Source organism: Musa acuminata, chromosome BXJ2-4 (assembly GCF_036884655.1).
Source record: "Musa acuminata AAA Group cultivar baxijiao chromosome BXJ2-4, Cavendish_Baxijiao_AAA, whole genome shotgun sequence".
NCBI classification, from domain to species: Eukaryota; Viridiplantae; Streptophyta; class Magnoliopsida; order Zingiberales; family Musaceae; genus Musa; species Musa acuminata.
The window spans coordinates 25225560-25250173 of NC_088341.1; the positions used below are offsets into that span (position 1 = coordinate 25225560).

Below are 24614 nucleotides of genomic sequence, written 5' to 3' on the forward strand. Positions count from 1 at the left end.
AAATTTTATCGGGTTAATTACATATTATTTTTTATAATTAATTATTTTTAGTATTTTGATATTTTAAAAGTTATATTATAATTCTTATATTTACGAAGTGAAATATTAAAATCTTTATCTTCGATTTTTCATATATATATATATATATATATATATATATATATATGGGCGATGCCATGTGTTATGTGGAATGTGTTGGCTTCGTTAATTCTTCTCCAGCGGTTGGGGGGGTTTTGATCAAGCAAAGTTACTCAAACCATTCGTGTTGCACTGTGACCTTCATATTCGACCTGCTTTAGAGACCAACATAGAATAGAATTCAATGTATTTTGTCGTATTGTTTGTGTAATTGTCTCCTGTATTCCATCATTTCACTATGATTGGACAAACATTTTAAGATTTTGTGTGTTCGTTGGGTGCTGAGTAACGAGTAGAATAAGCATGCAGCACTCACCATACATGTATCTACCAACCCAAATATACACATATCACTAAGACATTGATTTTATTGTAACATATATCATGTCTCGGTGACCAAATGATTCATACAAACATCATTTTTACAGTATCAAAAGTGCATGCATATCTAGCACAGAATTGTTTGGTCGTGATTTCTTTTATTTATCAAATGACATCCTATGCAAATCTTAGAAATAATACACTGTACCGATGATCAAAATCTGAAGAACTAATACAAATACAAGGCACCAAAAATACTAAAAAACTAGAAACGTGTTCTCTGAGCATGTTCTCCTCTGGGAAAGAAACCTTGAGCTTCCAAATAGCGAACATCAGCAGGTCAAATTTATAAACACATAGCGAATAATATATAACCCAAAGACGAGCTGAAAACTACTAAAAAAAATTTTTTTTTTACAGTATTCATTGACTAAGCTCACAATTCTAACGTGGGAATGCTCTCCAACACTGAACACTCCAAAATGTTACCAACTTAACCTATTCACAACCATGTACGTGCCGGTGGGTAACAAGAAACCCAACGAGACTCATCCACGAACAATTGTCTCAGTTGTAGCTGATCGAAAAAAAAGTTTTTATAAGATCCTCAACAACTCTGGTCATTCATCTCAAACTACTGCATTTCTGTGTCATCACATAACTCAGCTTTGAAATGTGGATAATGGAACGTCGTATCCAGTGCGAAAACGGAGACCAGAGCCTAAATTCTTCGTCACAGGGCAGAACCAATAGAATATGCTGGGTCCCAGAACCTGCAAGAAATTTAGATTTTATTTATCCCAGAAGGCATTGACCATCTGCAGTCATTCCTAGAAACTAGCTGTTTCATTATACCCAAAAGATGGGCACTTCAAGCTCTCTTCTAGACTGCTTATAAATTTTCTGATCATCAAGAGTCAATTAAAATCAATGAGACTGTTGCTGACCTTCCCAAATTCATCCTGCTAGTCTACTACTAAGCCCTCTTAAGTTGTTTGAGCAGTGCACCATTGTTCACCATATAAAAAAGCCTAAATCTCGACATCAGTGCTTTGAAATATTCCCTCCAAGCATGCATGCCAATTTGGATTGAAAATTATTTGCACCACCGTGCAACAGAATCTATCCAGTGAAAAGAGGGAAGCACAACGGTTCACTGTACCGTATTGTACCGACGTTTCGACCCGGGCTCGGTATGGTACGGTACCAGTGTACCGGGCGGTACATCAAAGTGTACCGAATATTTTTTTATTTTCATACTGTAGCAGTGCTACAGTATAATACTGTAGCACTGTAGCGGTACCGGAAGATCCGCGTACCGATAACCTGTCGGACCGGTACGTACCGCCTAGTATGGGTGGTACGCTTCGGTACGGCAGACCTTGCACAACAACTTTTGAGTCTTCAAGAATAGTCATGCATTTTAAGAATTGCTTTGCTATGAAGAGCTAATTAGTTGGCGACCCTTGTCAAACTTGGGAAAATAACTTCCATCATATGACGGGTAAACCAATTTGTAGCTCTGATTGCTCTGCAGGTTGTGCTAGTGCCAATTCCAGTGCAAGGTTTTGTTGTTGCTCCTAAAGAAAGTGCATCGTAGTTCACCATATAAAAAGGCCTAGTCTTGACATCAGTGCATAAAAAAAATACCATCCAAGCATGGATTAACCTAGTGCCAACACAAGTCAGTAATTGACGTAGAGATGAGAGGGAGGAACAGCAACAGCAACAGGAAGGGGCAGAGTAATGGAAGAAGAGGAAAAATAACAAAAGAAGAGAAATTAAAATAGAAAAAGAAAGTGGCGCACAATGGGTATAGGTATCTGGCAGTAGGCTGATTGTTGGGTATAGCTGGGTACTGGTGTGGTAGCTTACAGGGCAATGAGCTTAGATTCAGATCAAACCAAGTGAAAATGCCCAATCCACATACTGATCAGTCGTTGGACCAATAAAACTGGACCATATTGATCAATAAAGTTGAGGAAACAATGCCTCAAGCATGCAAGCCAACCCCCATTGCATACTAACTAGATTTAGTTGTTGCCCCCCGCCTCCTTATTGGCCAAACTACTGCTGCTGATGGGGTTGATTAATTTGCAGTGGAGATGAAGAAACTGCATTAATCAATCATTGAAGTTGTCACTGCCAACACATTGGGCCGTAGGGGTTATAGAACTGGTTGACCCCTACTATTTTGACCACGTGTTGGTATTGGTATACCCAAAGCAAATCTATGACATGGTTATTTCCTATCCTGGTACTATAATGATGCAGATAGTGATTGCTCCAATGGCATTAGTAGTAATTTCATCCACAACCAAAACCTTTGTAGGAGGTCTTGATGTACCATTCTTATAAACCGCTTGATCGGTCTGGCTGTCCTCTGCTTGCCTAGTGTTTGTAGTGTCATATCTTGTCGGTATTGCATGACTGGAGGTGTTTTCATCACAACCTCTTGTTGTGATGACACTTTGTTGCTATGTAATCGATCAACACCTATAAGTAATTAATGTGAATCTTTGCGCAATTTTATTTTTAGGATTCCAGTTACAATGAGGCTGTCATAATCAATTCTTTTACCAATTGCTCAAATCAATAGATCAAATTTTTCATGAAGTCGTTAACCTTTTCCCTACAATTGTCGGAAAATATCATCTTCTCGATCAAGTCCTCTAGCCTCTCAATGCAAAAATCATGAGATGCCAATGCAAAAGTACACCATACACCACAAATCTAGAAGCTTGATTCTCCATGGATCTCTCATAGAAAAACTCTGATACCAAACTAGTAGGATTAACCCTTTCAACTTGGGTTTTCTATGATTCAAAGAGAAAGGTGTTGTAAGATATAATCTACAGAGAAAACAAAGGCTTTACTGCTGGAAAATGACTAAAAGACAGTAATAGATAATCATAGATGATGAAGTTGATTTCAGTCATCCAACTGACATGTGGTACTTGGACCAGTCTATTTCTTTGCCGTTATGCCTTGTAAGCTGTACACCTAGGATAGTGTTGAGTATAAACAAGCAACAAGAATGGTCCTGGCAGGGTCCTCCTCGATGCCTATCAAAGTCCAAGTAATAGAAAACTGTGAAGGCAATTGTCTTAATCCTTTACTCCGAGAACTCTTTTTATACCCCTTTTGTGCAAACAAAGGTCGGCAAACCCATTGCGCCAATGATGACGGCTTTTGAGTTCCAAGATTCAATTAGACGGCTCTTAAATACTGGTAGATGGTCCATCAGTGACCAATTGTCACGTCAGTCAGCTTAAATATATCTCTAGGCTGTAAGGTGCATTATTTTTCATCCACATCTGCTTCTTGGCTTGGTTGATTAGGCATTTGTTCAAACAGCACCCACAATTAAAAAAACAATAGTCTTAGAAGTGCTTATTGCTCTATTGGGCCATAACCTATTGTCAAATACCCCGGTTGGGCATTCAAGAAGCTACAACATTTGCAACTTTCTCACCCTGATGACTTCCAAAGATTGGACAACATAGTTAGGCTCTTTGGATTGGGAGGAGCATACGGATGAGTCATGGCTCCTACCATCAACTAGTGTTGATTACTCCACCTATGTTTGTGACTAGGTACAGTCACCTACTACAGTTGGCAACTAGGCTTATCCAACTAGATCAGTTGATGCTTTGACTCAACCTAGTAGACCGGTCAAGAGATTTCACCAATAGATGGAATATGAACTAATCCCAGAAAAAAGTGCATGAATCAAGGATTCACTAGATATTTCTTTCAAGGTACTACATGCTAAATGTTAAAGGCTTGTTTTGCTAATGAAGAATTACTTAGAGAAGGGACAAATGTACCTTTCAGAACATGTAAAGTTTCCTGTATATTTGTCTAAAGTTGCAAATATGGCAAATAATCTAATAAACCAAGAATTTAGCTTGACTAATATCTAATTAGTTACAATGAAAAATATTATTCCGACCCCTAATGTTGTTTCTCTTTTTCTCTTTCATAATATACCTTACTACATGTTATATGAGTTTTATTTCTATGAACCCAGGTCTACAATCTTCATTGCTCAGAGCACATATGAAGCCATGATCTATAGCAATTAAGTTCGCTTTTACACGTCCTATCACTATACTTGGTGAACTACATGATCAAATATAGTCACTGATGGGTTTTACAAGGATTGCGGAAAAGATTCCACTAATAACAATTTATCCTTTAATAGATTTTAGCATGGTTCGTCTCACCAATCCATACTAGTGTACCGACCAACTGTCAGTACGGTACATATCGAGCTGTGTCGAATGTACCAATGCATGATATATGCAGACATACTAATATATTACTCATACCAATCCCCTATCAGATCGATACATACCACCTATATCGAGCGGTACGTTATGGTACGATGAACCTTGAATTTTAGAACATCTATCAGTTAAAAAGTTCATTTCTTTAGAGAAATATTTATAATATTTTTTATTTTATGTGTTTCAATGAAATTATAAGTGAGTGGTGGGGAATGTACAATACTTTGTCCTTAAAAATATAATAGCAATAATTTGGTAAAAATTGGAAATGAGATGCAAGAAACATTAATTTGACATCCAAGAATACTAAACAGTACTACCTAGTGAATACAATTATTATTGTCTGTATTGATTTATTCTTAAAAGTAGGTCTTAATGCATGCAATAGCACCAAAAGCTTCTTGTTACCAACAAAGTAAAACTGTAGCCAAATAGCAGAAAGTTCTTACCCACATAAGGTTTTCATAAATACCAAGGTCATATGGATGCCGATACACATTTCCTACCTTTTCTGCCAGCCACATTGCCTTTACTCCTTCATGATACTGCAGGGCACAAAAATAGTACAAAGAGTTGTTTGCCGAAGTCAAACATGAAATACTCAAACGATATTCAATAACTTCCAAACCTCGATTGTGGTCTTGTTTTGTAGGATGAGGTAAACATGCCAACCCAAAAGGACAATTAATGCAATAGTTAAGGGAAGTAGCAGAATGCCACAAATTATCTGTCAATTATATCACTATTTCAAGTCAATGCTAACATAAGAACAGGTTGTATCAATGTTCGTAAGTCACTTACATACGAAATATTGAAAAATCCAGCATTATGTTCCTGATCGTTGTGGAGAGCATAAGAAGCACTTCCCACAAGCAAAACCTATAGCAATATCTTAAATCCTTTGTTAACGAAAATCTCCCAGGCTGCTAAAGGCATAAAAGAAATGAAACTATACCATAGAATGGATGCAGGCAATCACACCATAAAACACGAAAATAAGGAAGGCCTTATAGTTCTCATGCCCGACACAATTGTTTATCCAGACACAGTGGTGATCCTGCAAGCATCAATAGGCCATAATAAAACCAGCAAAAGGTTTGAAACTACAGAAGAGAAAGTCAAGATGCATACCATTCTCAAGACACATCTTTTACAAGTACGACAGTGATGTGCACGAGGAGGCTTATAGTGGGAACACTTCTGGCAGTATCTCAGGTCTCCACCCTGAAAAATTACCAATGTCAAGTTAGTTTCATCTGTGGATATATATATATATATGTATGTATATATATATATATATATATATATGTATGTATATATATATATATATATATGTATGTATATATATATATATATATATGTATGTATATATATATATATATATATGTATGTATATATATATATATATATATGTATGTATATATATATATATATATATGTATGTATATATATATATATATATGTATGTATATGTATATGTATATCTATATGTATATGTATATGTGTGTATATGTATATATATGTATGTATATATATATGTATGTATATGTGTATATGTATATATATACATGTATATATATATGTGTATATGTATATATGTATATATGTATATATATATATATGTGTATATGTATATATATATATATATCTATCTATATATATATATATATATATATATATATATATATATATATATATGTATATATATACACACACACACACCAGAAAAATATGACCAGAGATAAGAGATAAGAGATAAATTACTAAGAGCAAATCATCAGTAGGTGACCAATAACCATATAGAAATAACAAAATACTAGTTTGAAGGCCATTTTAAGCTTTAGGTTGAGCATCGGGCCAAAAGGATAGATTGCAAATGAAAACATGTGACCAAGGGGTAATTTTCATATCAAGCAAATCTAACTATGGCAATACATCAATTAATCTTCAAACAATAATACAAAGGTTGAGGTTTTAACATAAAACTGATGAGCAAGAAAGAACAAATACATACTTATCTTTAAGTGAACATTTGCTAAAGTGACAGAAACAAATCTAATACAAAAAAGCTAGATGGACGAATCCAATAGATGCTCTTGGGCTTTAAACAAATAGTGTATACCTTCACGGCAACAACCAGCGCCCACATTGTCTCAAGTATTTAGGACCGTTAAATGGATCTTCACATGGCATTGAGCTCTATTTAAGCAATATCAAGGCCCATATATGGGTTCTGGTTCGGCATGCTATATCATGAAATTGGTGGGAAGCCATATATTAAAAAGTTCAAAGAAAGTCAAAGACAAAAGTTTTTTAAATGCTTGTTTAAGGGTAGGCCCGGGTGCATTTTTAACATACATTACTTTTTTTAGTGCCTGTTTGCAATATAAAATTTAAATATTATTATCTACACAATTTTCTATTTCATGATCATATACCTTCTGCGGTATCATTTCGATGTGGTGTAGGGTTTAAACCCAGTAGGTAGATCAAAACAACTTGAGTGAGTCTCAGTTTAAATCAAATATTCAAGTTCACAAGCGAATTAACTGTCCAACTGCGGAAAAGAGTGCATTCAGATTCGTCTTCCTAGTAAATCTGTGCCATATAAAATGTAGTAAATCTCTCATACTCGTAAAAGTGACTCTCCTATTCCACAATATGGATAAGAGGAAAATCCTGAAAGGAGTCCATTTAAATTACATATGTCCGTCGGTGAATTAGATGTGCTTGTTATTAAGCAACTTTAGAGACTAACATGCAGACATCCGATCCACGAAAGAGAATTCATGTCGCACGACAAGATCTCCAATGGCAATTTGGTGCAAATCAAAGTCACTACAAAACAAAACAGATGCTTGGAAGGAAGCCAGACGAAAATGTCCACTATTTTACCAAATTCAGAACAGATGCTATATAAGAACCAGTAGAAGATCGCCTTTATTCAGCAACGAAGGACTAAAACCATCATAGTATAGCATACAAATCACGAGAAAATTTACTGGGATATTTAGGGACGAGACGGGAATCCAGACCTTCCTCTTGATCTCGTGGATTGGGCTCTCTGAGTGCTCGATGTCGGGTGAGAAGGAGTTCGGAACACGGCCTGGATCCTTGAACACGGCGATCCCGTAGGTGACAACGACCACGACGGCGAGAGCGGTGAACACGGCGGCGTTCGCGAACCCAGCCGCCGTCGACAGCCCCAGCCATCCATCGATCAAGACGAAAAGGGTCGTATAGTACAGATAGCCAATCGCGGTGAGCACGATAAAGATGGGGAGCGTCACGTAGCCTCGCATCCTCCTCCGATCCGATCCCCAACACCTTCTCTGCTAGGTTTCTATTACTTGCTATGACGTTTGGTATAATGGAAGCGTCGATTCCTCGCAGCCCTCAACTAGAAGGATTAGTGGGTAAGGACGATGGGCGACAAGGAGGCGCCAGCGCCGGCGGCGACGGCGGCGCCGTTATACTACGCTTTTCACCTTTGCCCACGACAGTTGCCTCTCCGTGTTCAAAAAAATTGCCCATTATTATGTTACCATTATGTGATCTTATATTCAGTAAATCAATTTATTTGTCAAGTTAAATAAAAATAAAATATATTTATTAATTTTTACACTTGAAAATTAATTAAGATTTATTTAATTGCAAAATCAACGTAAAAACATGCCACCGTAGTCTTCCTTAAATAGAATACTCATCAGAAAGAGCTATGAAGAACTTGAGAGAATGTTTCAGGTGATACAGAGAAACTTCATATTATTACTTTCTAAAATAAACTTAAACACATATTCGACTGTATATTCAACCTGAAAATATATTAAATTTAATATAAAAATACTTATAAAATCATCCTGTAATAAAAAATACATTAGAAAGGATATTTGTATCATATTTTGACTCATATAATAAAAGCTTTTGGTGGTTTGAAGAGGTTTTATTTCATTATACTTGAAATAATTTAAACAATTGAAAAAGTTATAATTAGTATTATTATATTTGACTCCTATTTTAAAACTGAAATATATTTGATTATGAATTTAATCTAAAAATATTTTAAATTTGACATTAAAATATTCTAAATCCAATTATAAAAATTTCATGCGGCCGCTGCGTAAGTTGCAATTTGTTATGGGCCGTTGTCGGCCGCACTAACGGGTGACCCTATCTATATCTTGGACCCGTGCAACGCCGCCCCTTCTCTAAACCCTAGAGGCTTAACCCCCTACTACGGTAATTTGTATTTGTGCGTCCGCGTCAAGCACGCTTACTTCCGGTTCCAGCGGCCGCGACAATGGCCTTCTCCGCCGCTCTTCGCCGTGCCGCTTCTGCCGCCGCCCCTGTGGCCGTCCGCTTCCTTTGGCGAGGCCACCAGGCCAACCGCTCGACGCTGATCCAGATCCTGTCTCCGAGGACAACGATCGGAGAGAGAACAGCTTTCCCCTTCTCTTCCGCCGCGTGCTTCTCTTCGGCGGCAAAGAAGCCAGCTACCGACGCCGACCTCGTCCGTGTCATCGAGTCGGAGATCAAGTGTGCACTGGAGTCTGACGACCACGATCGAGTGAGTTTCCTGTATTCCCTTTTCAGAAAGTACTTGGTTCCCTTTTGCCCACAGCTCCATTCTGAAATCTCCGAGAATAAAATCCAATCTTGATGGAAAAGATCACACTTGGGACTAATTCTTGCTGTGCTTATTACCTCAATCGCTTCATCAGGTGGAGGAAGTGCCCGACGGGTTTCCGTTCGAGATCCAGGATGACAAGGGGATGAACACTGTAACCCTTAAGAGAAGCTTCCAGGGAGAGAACATTGAAGTCATAGTTTCTATGCCCAGCCTCGTCACCGGAGAGGAACCGGATCATGATCGAGTGGGTGACGATGATAATGAGGACGGTGATCAAGAGGAGAAGCCCGGTCAATCCAGCGTTCCGCTGACCGTGAACATCTCGAAAGGAAATGGGCCAAGCTTGGAGTTCTCTTGCACTGCCTACGCTGATGAAGTTACAATCGACAGCATGTCCGTTAGAGAAAACAAAGAATCTGATGATGAGATGCTTGCCTACGAAGGACCCGATTTCAAGTCAGTAATTCTCTCCATCGATTTGTTACGTTTAATGTCTATAAAATCTATTTGTTAATGGCTGTAACTTGCTGCTTGTCCTTCAGTGATCTGGATGAGAATTTGCAGAAAGCTTTCTACAAGTATCTGGAGATTAGAGGAATTTCGCCCATGACAACCAACTTTTTGCATGAGTACATGATAAACAAGGACAGCCGAGAGTACCTGTGGTGGTTGAAGAATTTGAAGCAGTTTATTCAGAATTAGAATCTGAAAAATTTTCCCAGATGATACGATCTTTTAGTTTGAATCATTACCAAATTGCAAGCTCGTTATGATTTGTTTAGTGACATTACCAACCCAGCCTATTAGCATCTTTGAGAATGTTAATGGATGTGAGCTACTACCTGACGTTGTTAGTTCAGTTTTGTACTGGTTTCAAGTCCAAAACAATGGCACCAATCTCTGGCTTGCGGATTTTATGGCTTGCACAATTGAAAACATTCCTTTGTGTGCTTTGTGGTGGAGGAAAGCTTCCTACTTGCCAAGCTTATGAGGTAAAATAGACTATGGATTATCACAATCACCCTTCATTAATATTGTTAGCTGTTGCTTTAGAAACTGCTGAGGTAGTTATTTTTCCTATAATAATTGATTTGTTTTTTCCTTCTGTTTAAATGGCAATCACATGAATACAGATTCGTATGTGTTCTCTTTTTTTTTTTGCATAAATTACCTTCATTATGTAAAAGTAGGTCATGTAGTCGCATGAGTTTAGGTAGAGGTAAGTGATCTGATGCATATGGAAGTATTATTCTTTGCCTGAGAAATGAGCTTCTTCTTTAGAGAAGAATAGGGAGTATGACAAATAGGGTTTGTGTGTATGCGGTTCACATTTTTTAGTCCCTTTGAATTTAGCTGTATGCTAAATAGTAAGTTAAATGTCTATGTAACGTAGTAAAATTGGACATGCAATACTAAATATGATCGGGCGACAGTAAGATTTATTTACACTTTGCTTGACACTCATCATATAGGAACCACCTCGATTAGTATGTCTTTTGCTGCAACTTGATGAAATGTCTGATTAAAAATGAGAGGTTTAAGCTTAAAAAATCAATATGAGGTGGTAGATGTTACAACAACAAAAATTTTCTTCACTGTGTGTTATCTTTTTCCTTGCAAGTTCATATTATTGTGTTATACCACTTCAACTTCATCTACCGATTCTATATTTACACTCTTTCAAGTTATGCACTGGAAATGGGCACCTTAGACAGGGTTTCTGTTTAGTACGGGTGAAATGGCCCCTCAAACCAATTTTTATTTGTCGGGTGACTTTGTATAGGTCATCTTGATAGGATTCCAATAGATTTACAGGTATCGAAGGGTAAATTTTGATGATTAACAGTCATCGTTGGTTGTTGAAATAGGCTTAGATGAAGATGAAATTGTGGACTTGAAGAGCCTTCACCAGAAACAGATAGATATTGTTTGGCTGCAAGAAAAGGGATTTCAAGCAGTAACTGCAATTTCTTTTGGAAGAATTCAACAGTAGATTGAACTTTGGGTTTTAAGACTAGGATATATTGAAGCAAAGAAAGATGGAGAAGCTGTCTTGTTAATTGAAGTCAACAATCACCTTTCTTATCATACTTGTTGGAGTAGGGGACTTGCTGCATAAGCCACCACATCCTTAATAATAATACATTAGGGATTTTTAGAAGAATAGCTAGATAGTATACAACAACCAAAGTTGGAATAGAGTGATGCGAGAGAATTTTGCAGGAATTTCTCTCTCTATTTTTTTTATTTCTCACACATATATATATATATATATATATATATATATATATATATATATATGTATGTTGATGATGGTAGGGTAGGGATGGTGGTGATAGGCATCCTTACACACAAATCGTGAGACCATAGCATTCTTTTTAATATCACCTCCCCTGCACGCTTTTTTCATAGGTTTGTCCTTGAGAGACGCACGGGATTCGTCAACCTGATCACACCAAAAGCCATGCCCTGGTTTTTCATCTCTACCTTCCTCCTCATACATCGTGTATATAATTAGAGATGCAGGAGACGTCGGCGAGGTACCCAGCGAGAAAGAGTATGGCCATGCCTAGGGTGGTGTGTGCTCTCTTATTCGTTCTCTACGCCCTCTCGCGCACAAGCCCCTCCACCGCCCACGATAACAACATCATGCTCACCGGGGATGTCCTCTGTCCTGACTGCCAGCTCTCCTACCTCGACGCTACCTTCACCATGCAAAGCGACTGCAACCTCGTTTTTTACGAGCAGAGCGAGGCGACTTTCTATTCCGATACCTACGACCAGGGCCACGTTAACTGCACCGTCTCCCTCAACCAATACGGTCAACTGGTCATCTCCGCCCCCGACGGCACCACAGTCTGGACTTCTGGAACCCCCGCCAGCGAAGGCAGGTATGCGGCCGTGCTCAGACCCGACAAACAAGTTGGCATCTACGGCCCGGTCGTCTGGTCCGCCCCTGACACCGGGCCCGCCAGTGATGTGCTCATGGACGACGGCGAGGAGGGGGAGTCCGATGACGATGTCATTCCGACGGTTGACAACACCTTATTCTCATCCGACATTCTCGGCGAAAACGAGGGGCTTGCAACCAGGGATTATTCCCTGACCATGCTTGAAAGTTGCAGTTTGGAGCTCGTCAAGGGCGAGTCCCAGTACCTGTGGGTGTCGGGCAGTGTAGGCCGAGGCAAGCACTGCTTTCTCAGGCTTAATCGCATGGGCCAGCTCACCATCAAAGACGACGAGTATCAGAGCATATGGTCGACCAAGCCTTCGCCACGAGGGGATGGCGACTACGTGCTGATCCTCCAGTCCAATGGCCAAGCTGCCGTCTATGGACCTTTAATCTGGGCCACCGGTGGCTACTATCAAACCACTCCTTTTGCATTCTCTCCGGCTCCGATATCTTATTAGCTGCTACGCTGCAAACGTAATTAGAAGCTCGAGATATCTTTAGGCGATTCCGCCACTGGTGGTTCATGTAACTCCACAATAATAAATCGGATCATATGTCTTTCTACTTGGAAACTCTGCCCAAGTAAATAAATTAATATATCAGACAAAGTTTGATTGATTGGAGATGTATATTTGGCTAATATATCAGATTTTCTCAAAGATATATGTTATGGTAATATTCATATTCAAAAGCCTATATTGGAATAACAGAAGAGACGATGTTGAAAAAGGAACAACAGCCAATTGTTTTTATTAAAATATATTCATGAAAGAGGATTAAGTGAATAATCCATATATTTTTTTTATTAAGAATTGGAATCGGATGGGTTTGATCCACAACCTAATATGTGAATTGATGTTGATGTTGGGTTGAGATCACTCTAAACTCTAAATCCTAGAATCTAAACCTAATAATTTTTTTATTTTTGAATTGAATTGATAAATATAATAATATATGCTAACCTTGTGAATTCCAATACCTTTGTGAATCAGAGATAAGAATTGAAGGTTCAAAAAATAGAACTTTTGTGCAAAATAATGCACCTTAAATATAATCTTCCCACCAAAAATTCTATTATATTTCTTTAGCATTAATATAATGATAATTTACCGAGAAAATCAAGTTTTGGACTGAAACATGAACCGCACTCTGCAATCATCTGGCACCATTATAATACTGTGCAACTCAAAAGAGTTGCCACTCTCCATTGCCCGGATATGTCCTTTGTCAAAAGATGAATTACCTCTTGAAGGTCTGTAACTCAGCATCATAGTGGCCCATAACATAAACTTTTCTCTTATGACACATCGACTCATCAACCTATCTATCGATTTTTTATTGATAGCCCTGACCCATAATGGATAACTCATCTACTTCATCCTTTTGTCTCGTTTTATTTATCCTCAATACCTAGCACTCCCTCGACCTCTTTTATCTTCACCTCGATAGCATAGAGGGAAAAAATATCAAGTCCCCATATACTCAGGTAGATATGATGAAACACATACCCAACTTATGATGGATAAGGTTAAATACACATGTTGTAGATAAATATATTTTAAAAACTCTTAAGATACATATAAAATAATATACATATTTCAACAAACCCTTTCTCTTTCCCTACAAGTTAAAGTTTGCATAAGGTAATATTTTCGTCTCTTCAAAAAATTTTTGAGCTAGTTACACATTTGCAAAGAAGACTATACAAAATTTAAAAGAAAGCGCTAACCTTGATCCTAACTCTTCCCCTAAAATTTATCCCTAACTGATAAGATAATTATTAACTCTTCCCTTAAAGCTACACATTTGAAGAGGAACCAAATGTATGACCCTTGGATTAAGATCCAACGTAGGCCTAGGCCCAGAAGGGGTCCGACCAGTTCAGTTGCCCACACAACATAAGGAATCAAATAGAGTTTTGTAGTTTTGAAAAGTTGATGCCTTCACATTATATTAGCTACCCAAAATAGAGCATTCAAGAGCAAGGTCCTGAGATGCCTCATGGAGATAGGACAACATAGCAATTAGTTGCCAAATCATTTCTAGGGATTGTTTGATTGCCCTGATGATAGATCTGAACCGATAACTTTATCCTCTATTGTCTTTGCCTTAATGGCATAGAGGCAAAGAAACACTAGATCCCCACACTTAGGACTGACATGAAGATAAAGTTGATGGCACAAGTCCAACTTCTAGTGGATAAAGTTGATGACACACACATGATGATACAAATATTTTAACAAATCCTTTCTTCTACAAATATTTAATAGGTGAACCAGATGTACGACCCTTGGATCAAGATCCATAGGCCTAGGCCTAATAAGGGCTTGACTAATTTCTTGATCTAAAAACCCAATTCAAATCACCTATCATTCATGATGATCCCTCTTCGAGTCCCACAGAAATAACCCATTATGGGTTTATAGTCTGAAGAAGTTAAGGCTCCTTTCCATTCCATTAGTTACCCAAAATAGATTGTATGAGATTGAGGTCCCAAAATGCCCCTTGGAGATGACATGACAACCAACTATTGAATTGTTTTGATCATACGTTCTTATGGCAGATCTGATCGATAATTCATTTAATATAACTGACCCTTGATGTACTCTTTTTATCCCTTTCTTTGCCTCGATGGAGACTGATTTGCCATAGTATATGATAGATTAAACCCTTTATATATCATATGGGAATACACACTATTTAGATTCTTCTAAAACAATAACTTTCCTCTCCCTAAAAATATCCAATTCCTTATTTTAAGCACTCATCTAAGTGCCTAAGCAAACAATCAATTTAAAATGGGTACGAGTCAAGCACAACCAAGCCCAAGCACCAGGTGGCTCAGACATGCACCCGAATTAAACTAGGCTTAGGTTCAACTAAGGGTCAAAAGAGTTGATTCCACGTAACTATTTCAACCAACTAATCCACGTTCTCCCACCCACCCCCAAAATACTCATTCTATAATAGGCAAAAAGAAAAACTTTTGATACTGCATTTTGAGAAAAAACTTTTGCAGTGCTTAGATAACAGTGATATTTTTTATCTAAAACACCTCAACTTATATTTTAATGTGAACCAGTGTCATGCTAAATATATATAATCTTGATTTAAACACTCCACTATATATTAAACAACACCCTATAGTTGTTGGTTGCTACATGATTTGTAGTTATTAACTAATTTCTAGTATGTTGATACTAGTTGGTCACTATAAGAATGATATTAATTGTTAGCTATTTGCCATTTCCTCCTAGATAATTATATTTTTTGCCTTTAATGTTTCATATTTCAACAACAACGGCAAGTTTATAGTAACATAAATGATCCCAAAAAGGATTTATGATAAAAATATAATTATCTAAAGTATCCAAAAGATTCTAATATTGTGATACATTTTTATAAATACTTTGAAAGTTTATAGGCTTTACTTAAAACATATTCCTATAAAGAGTGATAATACCAGTGTAATTTGCTAATCAAAAAACCTTATTCAACATTCTTGAACCAAATACATTAATATTAAACATCATTTCATTAGAAATCATATAAATAATCATGATATATCTTTGGATTTCATTAACACAGGATATCAACTAGTGGATATTTTCACTCAACTATTGAATAAGAAACAATTTGATTTTATTAGAAGGGAATTAGACATGTTAAACTTGAATAAATAAATTTTGATATTATTATGTGAGAGTCCCAAAATAAAATTGCCTGGTGATAGTACCACTAGACTAACAATACTATCGCTAGTACTCTCTACTAAGTAATAGTAGCATCGCCAAAGCTAGTCGTACTACCACCATCAATTCGATTCAACCCGATTTAATTTTAAGGCTAGTGGTAGAATCACCTAAACCCTCTCTAAACTCATCTCCTCTCCCTAGCCGATCTCTCACTCTAACCCTCTTCTTCCTCCTTTAAACCTCCCCCATAATCCTCTTTCACCCTCTTCCTCCTCAAAATCTCTCCTCTAAACCTCCCCTAATCTCTCCTCAAGATCTCTTCTTCCTCTTTACTTACCTAAAGCCTAGGACTTAATCAATCTTCTTAGTGATCAACAAAGAGACTTAAGTTGACAAAAGGCTAGACTAAAAGGATAACCTCTAAATCCTCGTCTTATTATCAATTTAAAATTTATTCTTATTTTTATTTTTATAATATATATTATAATCTTCATGATACCTAGAATATCCTCAAAGGATAAAGGAAATAGAAGAATATATGAAACCAATGACACTATCTTATTTGATTCCTATGAACATGTCCTAACATTTTTAATATTTGAATATAAGATTGTTTACAAAGAAAAGTATATAGACCTAGAAGATTTGAGTGCACTAGAAACAATCTAATAGTTTGCTAATTTAAATGTTCTTACTATTCTTTAAATTAGTAAACTTATCTACCAAGACTAGTTAGAATATTTTACAAATAATTTACATGTAGATGAAAATGATAGAATAACCACTTATCTTTTTAGGATATCATAGGCATTACTGAAAAAGAGAAGGTTATTTTTTTTCAATAATGGGACATCGAGTCCATTATGGTCAAATATCATGAGGTCACTAGCATTATTTTTAGAAACTCTAACCTATCTATTGTCCTAAAGAGTTATGAGTATCTTTTACCATTTAACACTAAATTACTTCATCATATCTTAATTAGTATTTTACTTTCTAAACAATATAATCTTAATGAAGTTAATATTTTAGAAATAGATATCATATATTGGATTATGACAAGAAGTGATTATTGATTTGGTTTCCTCGTACGTCAAAATATGATTGATATATCTAAGAAGGATATGATGCTTCCATATGGAAGCTTGATTACTAGATTTTTACATGCACACAACATAGCCATCTCACTAGATGAAGAAATCATAAAACTAGATAAATTCAATATCATTAATAGAAATCTATTGAGAAGATTGAGGTGCATTACAATTAATAGAATATGAACTAGATTTCCTAGAAGAATTGATTTTTCTCCACTCGAGCCTATACCAGACACACTTATACATAAGGGTAGTCTTTCTCCTCTTACTAATCCCCTTAAGGCAAGACCTCTAGTGGATTTGGCACCTTCTTCATCTTATGAGATTATAGCAGCTTGATTGGATCGTCTTGAGCTTCACCAAGTCTAGATTTTGACTAAGATGTAGTATATTCATCAGTGTCTTGATACCTTCAATGCATATTTTTATACTTTATTTAGATATTTTGGATTGCCATTCCTTGAGTAGATTATATATTTCTTTTTTTTCTTGATAACAAAGAGGGAAAAGTAATAATTATGTCCATCTTTATCTTTGAAGAAGTAGTACTATACTTGTCTTTGTCCTTTAATGTTGAACAAAAAAAAATGTTGTTATGATATGTTTAAGGTATGATGTTTTTAACTTATGATGATGCTTTATGAACTAAAATTATGCTTTTAATTTTTATTATTAAAAATCACTAAGATTTATGATCAAAATTATTTCAACTTAAATTCAAAACTAACACTAAAAGATTATTATTCTGAATTTGAATTCATTATATTTTAAGATGGTGTATAGACAAGAGGAGTATGGTTAAGGCTCCATCATCAATTGGTTATCATCATTAAAAAGGAAGAGATTATTAAATTTTATATTTTAATGATGAAATTAATTAATGAGTTTATTAGACTAATATATTTTTGAGATAAGTGATACAGGAAATACTTTGATCATGGACTTATATTACTAAAAGGCCAACTATTGAGCAAAAGAGCAAGACATTATGTCAAAAAAATATCATATCGAAAATTAGACGTCGAGCTGAATGATTGGTTGACGTGCAAAGATCAAACTTTATTCTATAGGTTCAAGTATCATGCCAAAAGGATTATATATTGTGCTTAAAGATTGAATGTCATGAGAAAGTTGACATGCCAGTAAAATGAGTGATATATTGAAGGAAAAAGCAATATACTAGAGGTTTGAAGAAAGTGTCGGAAGATTGAAAGATATGCTAGAACAATATGCTGAAAGCTTTGTAAATATATCAGATATGTGGTTGATTTATTAAAGTCTTTATTGAGATTATTTTAGGTCAATTTGAGTTAGTATTAACTTAAAACAATATCAACGTATCAAGAAAACCATTAGGCTTAAAGCTGGGCTGAATTGGGCTTATTAAAAGACTAAACATATGTCTTAAAGTAGGCCTAGGTGGTACCATAAGGTCTAGGCGATAGTGTCGCTTGAGTTAACTGACAAATACTATTTAATGCTTGTTTGGCTTTCTCACGATAATATCACCTATAGTGGCGGTAGTACTAACCAAATATTAAATTTTGTGGTAGTAGCACTATTAGAGTCTAGAATTATACTGTCAAAAGTTACGATAATAGTGTTAGGATCAAGTCGGCACTAATAGGGGGGGGGGGGGGTGGGGCGAATTAATGTTTTTGGAGAATTACACCGATCGTAAAAATTAATATGATAAAACCATATTGGAAAGACATTCTAACTTAAAGATATTCATAGGAGAGTGGTGAAGATGTAAAGTAATTACAAAATAAGTAAATAGTAAAGAAGATAAGGCACACCAATTTTATAGTAGTTAAGTCTCGTGACCTATGTCCACTCCCGATTCCTCCTCCATTGAGACTATTGATGTCCACTAATGGTCTTTCTCTGATGGGCGAAGACCAACTACCCTCTTATAATTCTTTCTCCTTTTTGTAGGCTTAGGAGATAACTTTTTTATAAGCCTTACACCTATCTTAGAATGATTACAAAGCTAAAGAAAAAGGAGGAGAACACTTAGCACTTTTTTAACACTTTCACACCCTAAAATCTCAAGACTTTTTTTCACACTTTTGTGCTCTTTCATATAGGAAAGAGTGACTATTTATAGGCTCCAATGGCTTCAAAAATGGAGCAAAAAATTATCTTATCCGGGTATTAATGATACCACCACTATTATTGGATGGTACCACCATCATTATTGGGTAGTACCATAGCTTGTAGACTGACACTAGGTAGTACGATCACTTGATAGAGCCTCATAGACTGGGTTCTAGCGATACCATCGTTTGACAGAGCAGTACTACTACCTGGCAGCATTAACTATCGGTGGTACCATCGTCCAATTTGGGCGGTTCCACCACTCAGTCTGGGCAATGGCACCACTTGACGTGGCTGAATGGGCCATTCAACCGGCCCAATTCATGCTAGTCATAGGTGTCCTGCAAGCCAATCACGTCAGTGATGGCATGTGTGACTTGACACGTAGTCTTTTTGCTTGTTATTATTATTTGATATTTTATCACTTTATATTGCATGTTGCTTGAATATATTGTAATGTTCATGGATCTGTGCAATGAGAATCGAATCGTGATGAGATCACGATAATGAGACCGATTCGTCTTTAAACACAGATCTTAAATAATCCCGGTCATAGTTACTTGAGAGGGACATCGAGAAAACTGGATAAACTAGTGTGTTATATACCCATTCATATGGTGGATGCAGTTGGTCTCATAACTGCTTATGCGGGAAAACTAGGGATATAGTATAGGTGCTCATTAGGAAATGAGTTCACTGATTGATTTGCTTACGGAATGTTGGATGGTTGATGATGATTTATTGTCAGACAGTGATTCTGTAGTCCCAATGGTGTATATGGTCCTTAGACTTGAGACACCAAGGATGTCCTATATGAGTACTTTATTTTTTGATATCGGACTTATAGGTCTAGAGATTCCAAATCTAGCACAACCAGTCATCGGGAGTGGTAGCCAATCTTACGAGGGCTATTGAGTATCGATAGAGGATCATCCACTCTCGGTGTCATGAGAGAAATATCTCATGTGTTCTTACTCAGACAAATCCCTGGCAAGGGTCATTCGGATTAGGAGAAAAAGAGTTTTCCGGAAGAATCTGATTAGAGCGAGACTCGAGTAGAAACCATATGGGTCTAACAACACTATGCCTAACATAGATCTCTGAGATATTAGATAGATGAGGGACTATAGGTCCACAGTAATTAAGGACAGACATGTCCAATGGATTGAATTCTCCTGTATCGTTTGGGGACTGTGGTATAGTGGCCTAGTACATCCATAGTCGATGAGTCAAGTGAATTATTATAGAGATAATAATTTACTGAGCTAGAAGGAGTTCTAATAGGTATGACTCATGGCCAGCTCGATATTGAGCCTAGAGGATCATACACATATGGCAGGCGTTACGATATATAGAGGTTCATATATGAGATATCCGTTGGAGCCCTTATCTTATTAGATATCCAATAAGCTATTGAATTATTGGATCCTATGGATGAGATCCAATAAAAGCCAATGAGAGATTATTGAATAGAGATCCACTAATCTAAGAGGCTTGGGTATTTAGATGAGATCCAATACCCAATATGGTAGGATCCATTAGGATTAAGTTAATAGGGGACCTCTATAAATATAAGAGAATCAATAGTTTCTAGGCTAGAGTCTTTTTTGGGTTGCCTCTCCTATTCTCCTCCCCTTCTCCTCCTCAGATAGTAGGCTTGGAGTTTTGAGGAGTATCGTTGCAGCTCTACTATGTGGATCACCGCCAGAGAGGATAAAACTTAACCTCCTTCGCCCTCTTCTAGAGATCTGCAAGAATTTAGAGATATACGATCTCCCTATGTAACACAAGCTTTAATATATGCAGTTTTAAGTTTCGTGATTTTTTTGTACACTAATCTTCACATGACGACGAATACATCTTTGGGAAATTGAAGATTTTATTTTTAATATTCTTCTGTTACACATATGATGTCGCTCCTAGATTTACCAACAATTCAGCCCTATTAAAGGCTCAATTGGCCCCTAATTGAGTTAGTAAGATTTCTCCCAAAACTAACTTAAATTAAAGTTCTAGCTATGATAGTTAAGGCTAAAATAATTGTAATACAAGCAATCTAAGTTATCGACATGTCAATCGTTCAACCAAACTCTCAATGAACTTCCGACGAACCCCCAACGATCTTCCGGCGAGCTTTCGACGAACTCCTAGCGAACTTCCAGTGAGCTTTTGGTGAACTTCCAGCAAGCTTTCATTGCATCGTTTGATCCTTCGATGTATCCCCTGATTCATCTGGCCTAATGCTCAACTATTGACTCCGGCCCAAATTTGATTCTTCCTCAATCATTTTGCCTTTCTTACAATCGTAGTTAGTCCTGCATCACTTATCTCAATACATGGATTCTACTTTACTTCATTGTAAACTATCCAATCCTCTCATCTCTACTCACTCATAAACTTATTCGAATCAAACGTCTTTTCAAAACGGTTTACGTCGAACTAAGAGTTTCATCGCATGAAGTTTTTTGAAATTCGATTAAATTTATTATTTTTATCTACTGCACTAATTCACCCCCCACTCTTAGTGTCATTCTTGATCCTAACAGTTGGTATTAGAGCTATGTTTTTCTCATTTAGTTTAACACCTAAGAGAAATAACTCTTTTTGACTTTCAAGAGGGTCAATCTATTATTCATCCTCTTATATTCAATGGGATGATCTATATATATTGGAAAACTTGAATGAGAGTTTTCTTGCTTTCTTTGGATTTAAGTTTGTGGAGTATTATTAAAAATAGCTTTCAAAAACCCTCTAGACCAATGAATGAATGGATTGATCTAAAGAAGAAAATGTTTACTTTAAATGCTAGAGCTTTCAACACTCTATTTTGTGCCTCAGATAAAAATGAATTCAATCGAGTTTCTATTTGCGAAATGGCTTATGATATTTGTCATACACTTGAAATAATACACGGAGATACTAGTAGAGTTAAAGACTCTAAAATTAATCTTTTGATGCATGATTTCGAGTTGTTTCATATGAAATCAAGCGAAACTATTGTTAACATATACACCCATTTTACGGATGTCAACAATAGTTTAAAAGCACTTGATAAAAGTTTTTCGAATTTTGAACTTGTTAACAAGATTTTAAGATCCCTTCTAAAGAGTTGGGATCCGAAAGTAACTATAATACAAGAGACAAAGAACTTAAATAATTTTCCTCTAGAAGAATTTATTGGTTCATTGATGATATATAAAATGATGTGCAAGGCACATGATGAACATGACGAACTTAAGAATAACCTTCCAAAGAATATGAAGGATTTGACACTTCGAACTCAAGAAGAACACTCGAGCGAAAGCTCAAGTGATGATGACTTTGAACTCTTAACAACATATCAATCGGAGGAATAATATATAGGAAAAAATATAAAGTAATATCTTATTACATTATTAATAATAGAAGTTGATTTTGTGGCATGCTTTGAGACCAATAATCAAGCTTTATGATTGAAAAATTTTTATCTTAGGACTTGGCATGGTCAAACTCAATTGTCAAATCACTAAATATACTTTATACCATATCGTATTAATTTCCTTATCTAAGAATGACAAGCACTATTATAACTGTATGCATCATAGTATAAAGTACTTGATGGTTAGAGAAAAATATTTAGAAATAATTAATGTCAACTAATAACTTAAATTTCATTATATTGATTACATATCCATTCACTTGGATTTATAGTCTAAAGTGTCTAAAAGAATATATTTTTATGATTAGATTTATGAGCAACCCATAAAAAATATAGTGATGCATATTTGGGTAGACATAATAATTGACATTCTTGCTTATATAGTTAAAATTATTTATTTTTACTATCCTATTCATATTTATATATATACATATTATAGTTGAATGTGATGATACGATTGTCTTAACAAGATAAATTATAGAAGTCATTTTGTATTATTTTAGGGGGGACTAACAATATTATGATACATAAAAGAAAGTATGATATTGATGACACATAACAACTATGACTCACTTTACTAGTCAAACTTAATATAGCATTATTATATTTATTAGATTTATTGGGCTATTTTTTAAAAATTCATGCGTGTCTAAATGATTTTCAAAAAAAATAGAATCTAGTTAGGTAAAATTATTTTCAAATAAATTTATTTTATTTATTTTAAATAATTATGTATCTTATCAATTAATGAGCCAATTACAAAAATATTTGATTATATGGTCCTATCTAATTAGGTAAGATACAGTATGAATATGATTGGATTCTAATTATGATTATTAGCTAATAGAAATAAAGTTAAATTATGATAGAATTCCTTAGAAGAAAATTTTAATTGGAGGGACTCTCCTAATTATTTATTCTAAACTCTTTGCTCTAAACTATAAATAGATAGAACCTCATAAGGACTATAAATATAAAATAAAATAATTGAATATATGGATGCGGATATATGGAGGTATATATACATGATGATTGAGAGATTACAAATTCATCGCTCATAGTGATCTTATGAAGGATAGAAAGAGATGAGAAAGTAAGTTTAGTTCTTGTTGTAGTCACCTTAGTTTTCAAATCTGATTACAGAATGATTGTAGATCAAAGAAAATATTTTTTGAGCATTATTCAAAAGGCATGTATCGTAAATTTAGATATATTATTATTTGATTTCAGATTTTAGCATTACATATCTTCTTAAAGGCAAATATTGTAAAAATAATGGTAAATGATAAATTCAATGGTTGAAAAAAATTAAAATAATAGACATGCCTTCTTCTTTAATATATATTCATATGATTTCTTATCTTTCATTTATATCAACTCTCTGCTTCCAACCTCGTCTAATTTTGGGCATGTGCAAATTGCGATGAGTCGGATCAATCCTAGACGTTTACAATTGATTTCCAAACATACGCAATAAATCCACCAATATTGTGTTTTCTTGGATGATATTGAATGCGTTGTATTGAAATTGACATATGCTGTTTTGTAATTGACCTCGTTTATAAGAACTAGGTTAGACAACAATTATGTTCTTTATTCTAGCTAGTTTCAGAATTTACATATTTACTCTTTTTTTTTCTTTTAGTTGATTGAATCATATAAATCACTGCCATGAATGTATTCTCGTCTGCTAATATTGTGGTTTTCTTGGGTGACCTGCAGATATACTATGAATGAGACTTAGATATAAAACGTACAGTACGGCTCATAGTTCCAAGTTAGGTGGGAGTCTGTTTCAAGTTACAGGATACATAGTCTAAATTAGGTGCTCTTCCGCAGAGAATCCCAATGTCATCCTGCAACTTATCCACTGCAAGTGAACCACCCTCAACAAATCCCACCAACCTCAACCCAACAAAGAAGGTTTTTGGATCTTTGCCTCACTTTCCACATACAGGATTCATGTAAAA

At 35.7% G+C, this 24614-nt stretch overlaps 3 protein-coding genes across 4 annotated transcripts; 2 read left to right on the forward strand and 1 right to left on the reverse strand.

Annotated features, from left to right (window-relative positions):
- Positions 1 to 631: 631 nt before the first annotated feature.
- LOC135610164 (probable protein S-acyltransferase 16) lies at positions 632 to 8286 on the reverse strand. 2 transcript variants are annotated; one of them, XM_065104322.1, is made up of 7 exons: positions 7787 to 8286; positions 5883 to 5975; positions 5707 to 5808; positions 5553 to 5630; positions 5380 to 5478; positions 5201 to 5296; positions 633 to 1232 (listed from the first exon to the last, which is right to left on the reverse strand). In XM_065104322.1, exons 1-7 carry the CDS (start codon positions 8051 to 8053, stop codon positions 1122 to 1124), a joined length of 846 nt encoding a protein of 281 aa, XP_064960394.1. In that variant the 5' UTR covers positions 8054 to 8286; the 3' UTR covers positions 633 to 1121. The 2 variants fall into 2 exon arrangements, with proteins under 2 accessions (XP_064960395.1, XP_064960394.1); XM_065104323.1 differs by lacking the exon at positions 5380 to 5478 and having other exon boundaries at positions 632 to 1232.
- Positions 8287 to 8908: 622 nt separating this feature from the next.
- Positions 8909 to 10298, forward strand: LOC103981832 (uncharacterized protein At2g39795, mitochondrial). Its single transcript, XM_009398579.2, has 3 exons — positions 8909 to 9318; positions 9473 to 9837; positions 9924 to 10298. The coding sequence occupies exons 1-3, from the start codon at positions 9052 to 9054 to the stop codon at positions 10081 to 10083; spliced, it is 792 nt and encodes a 263-aa protein (XP_009396854.2). The 5' UTR covers positions 8909 to 9051; the 3' UTR covers positions 10084 to 10298.
- Positions 10299 to 11901: 1603 nt separating this feature from the next.
- Positions 11902 to 12792, forward strand: LOC103981830 (mannose-specific lectin 3-like). The gene has a single exon (XM_009398578.3). It carries the CDS (start codon positions 11902 to 11904, stop codon positions 12790 to 12792), a length of 891 nt encoding a protein of 296 aa, XP_009396853.2.
- The last annotated feature ends 11822 nt before the right edge of the window (positions 12793 to 24614 follow it).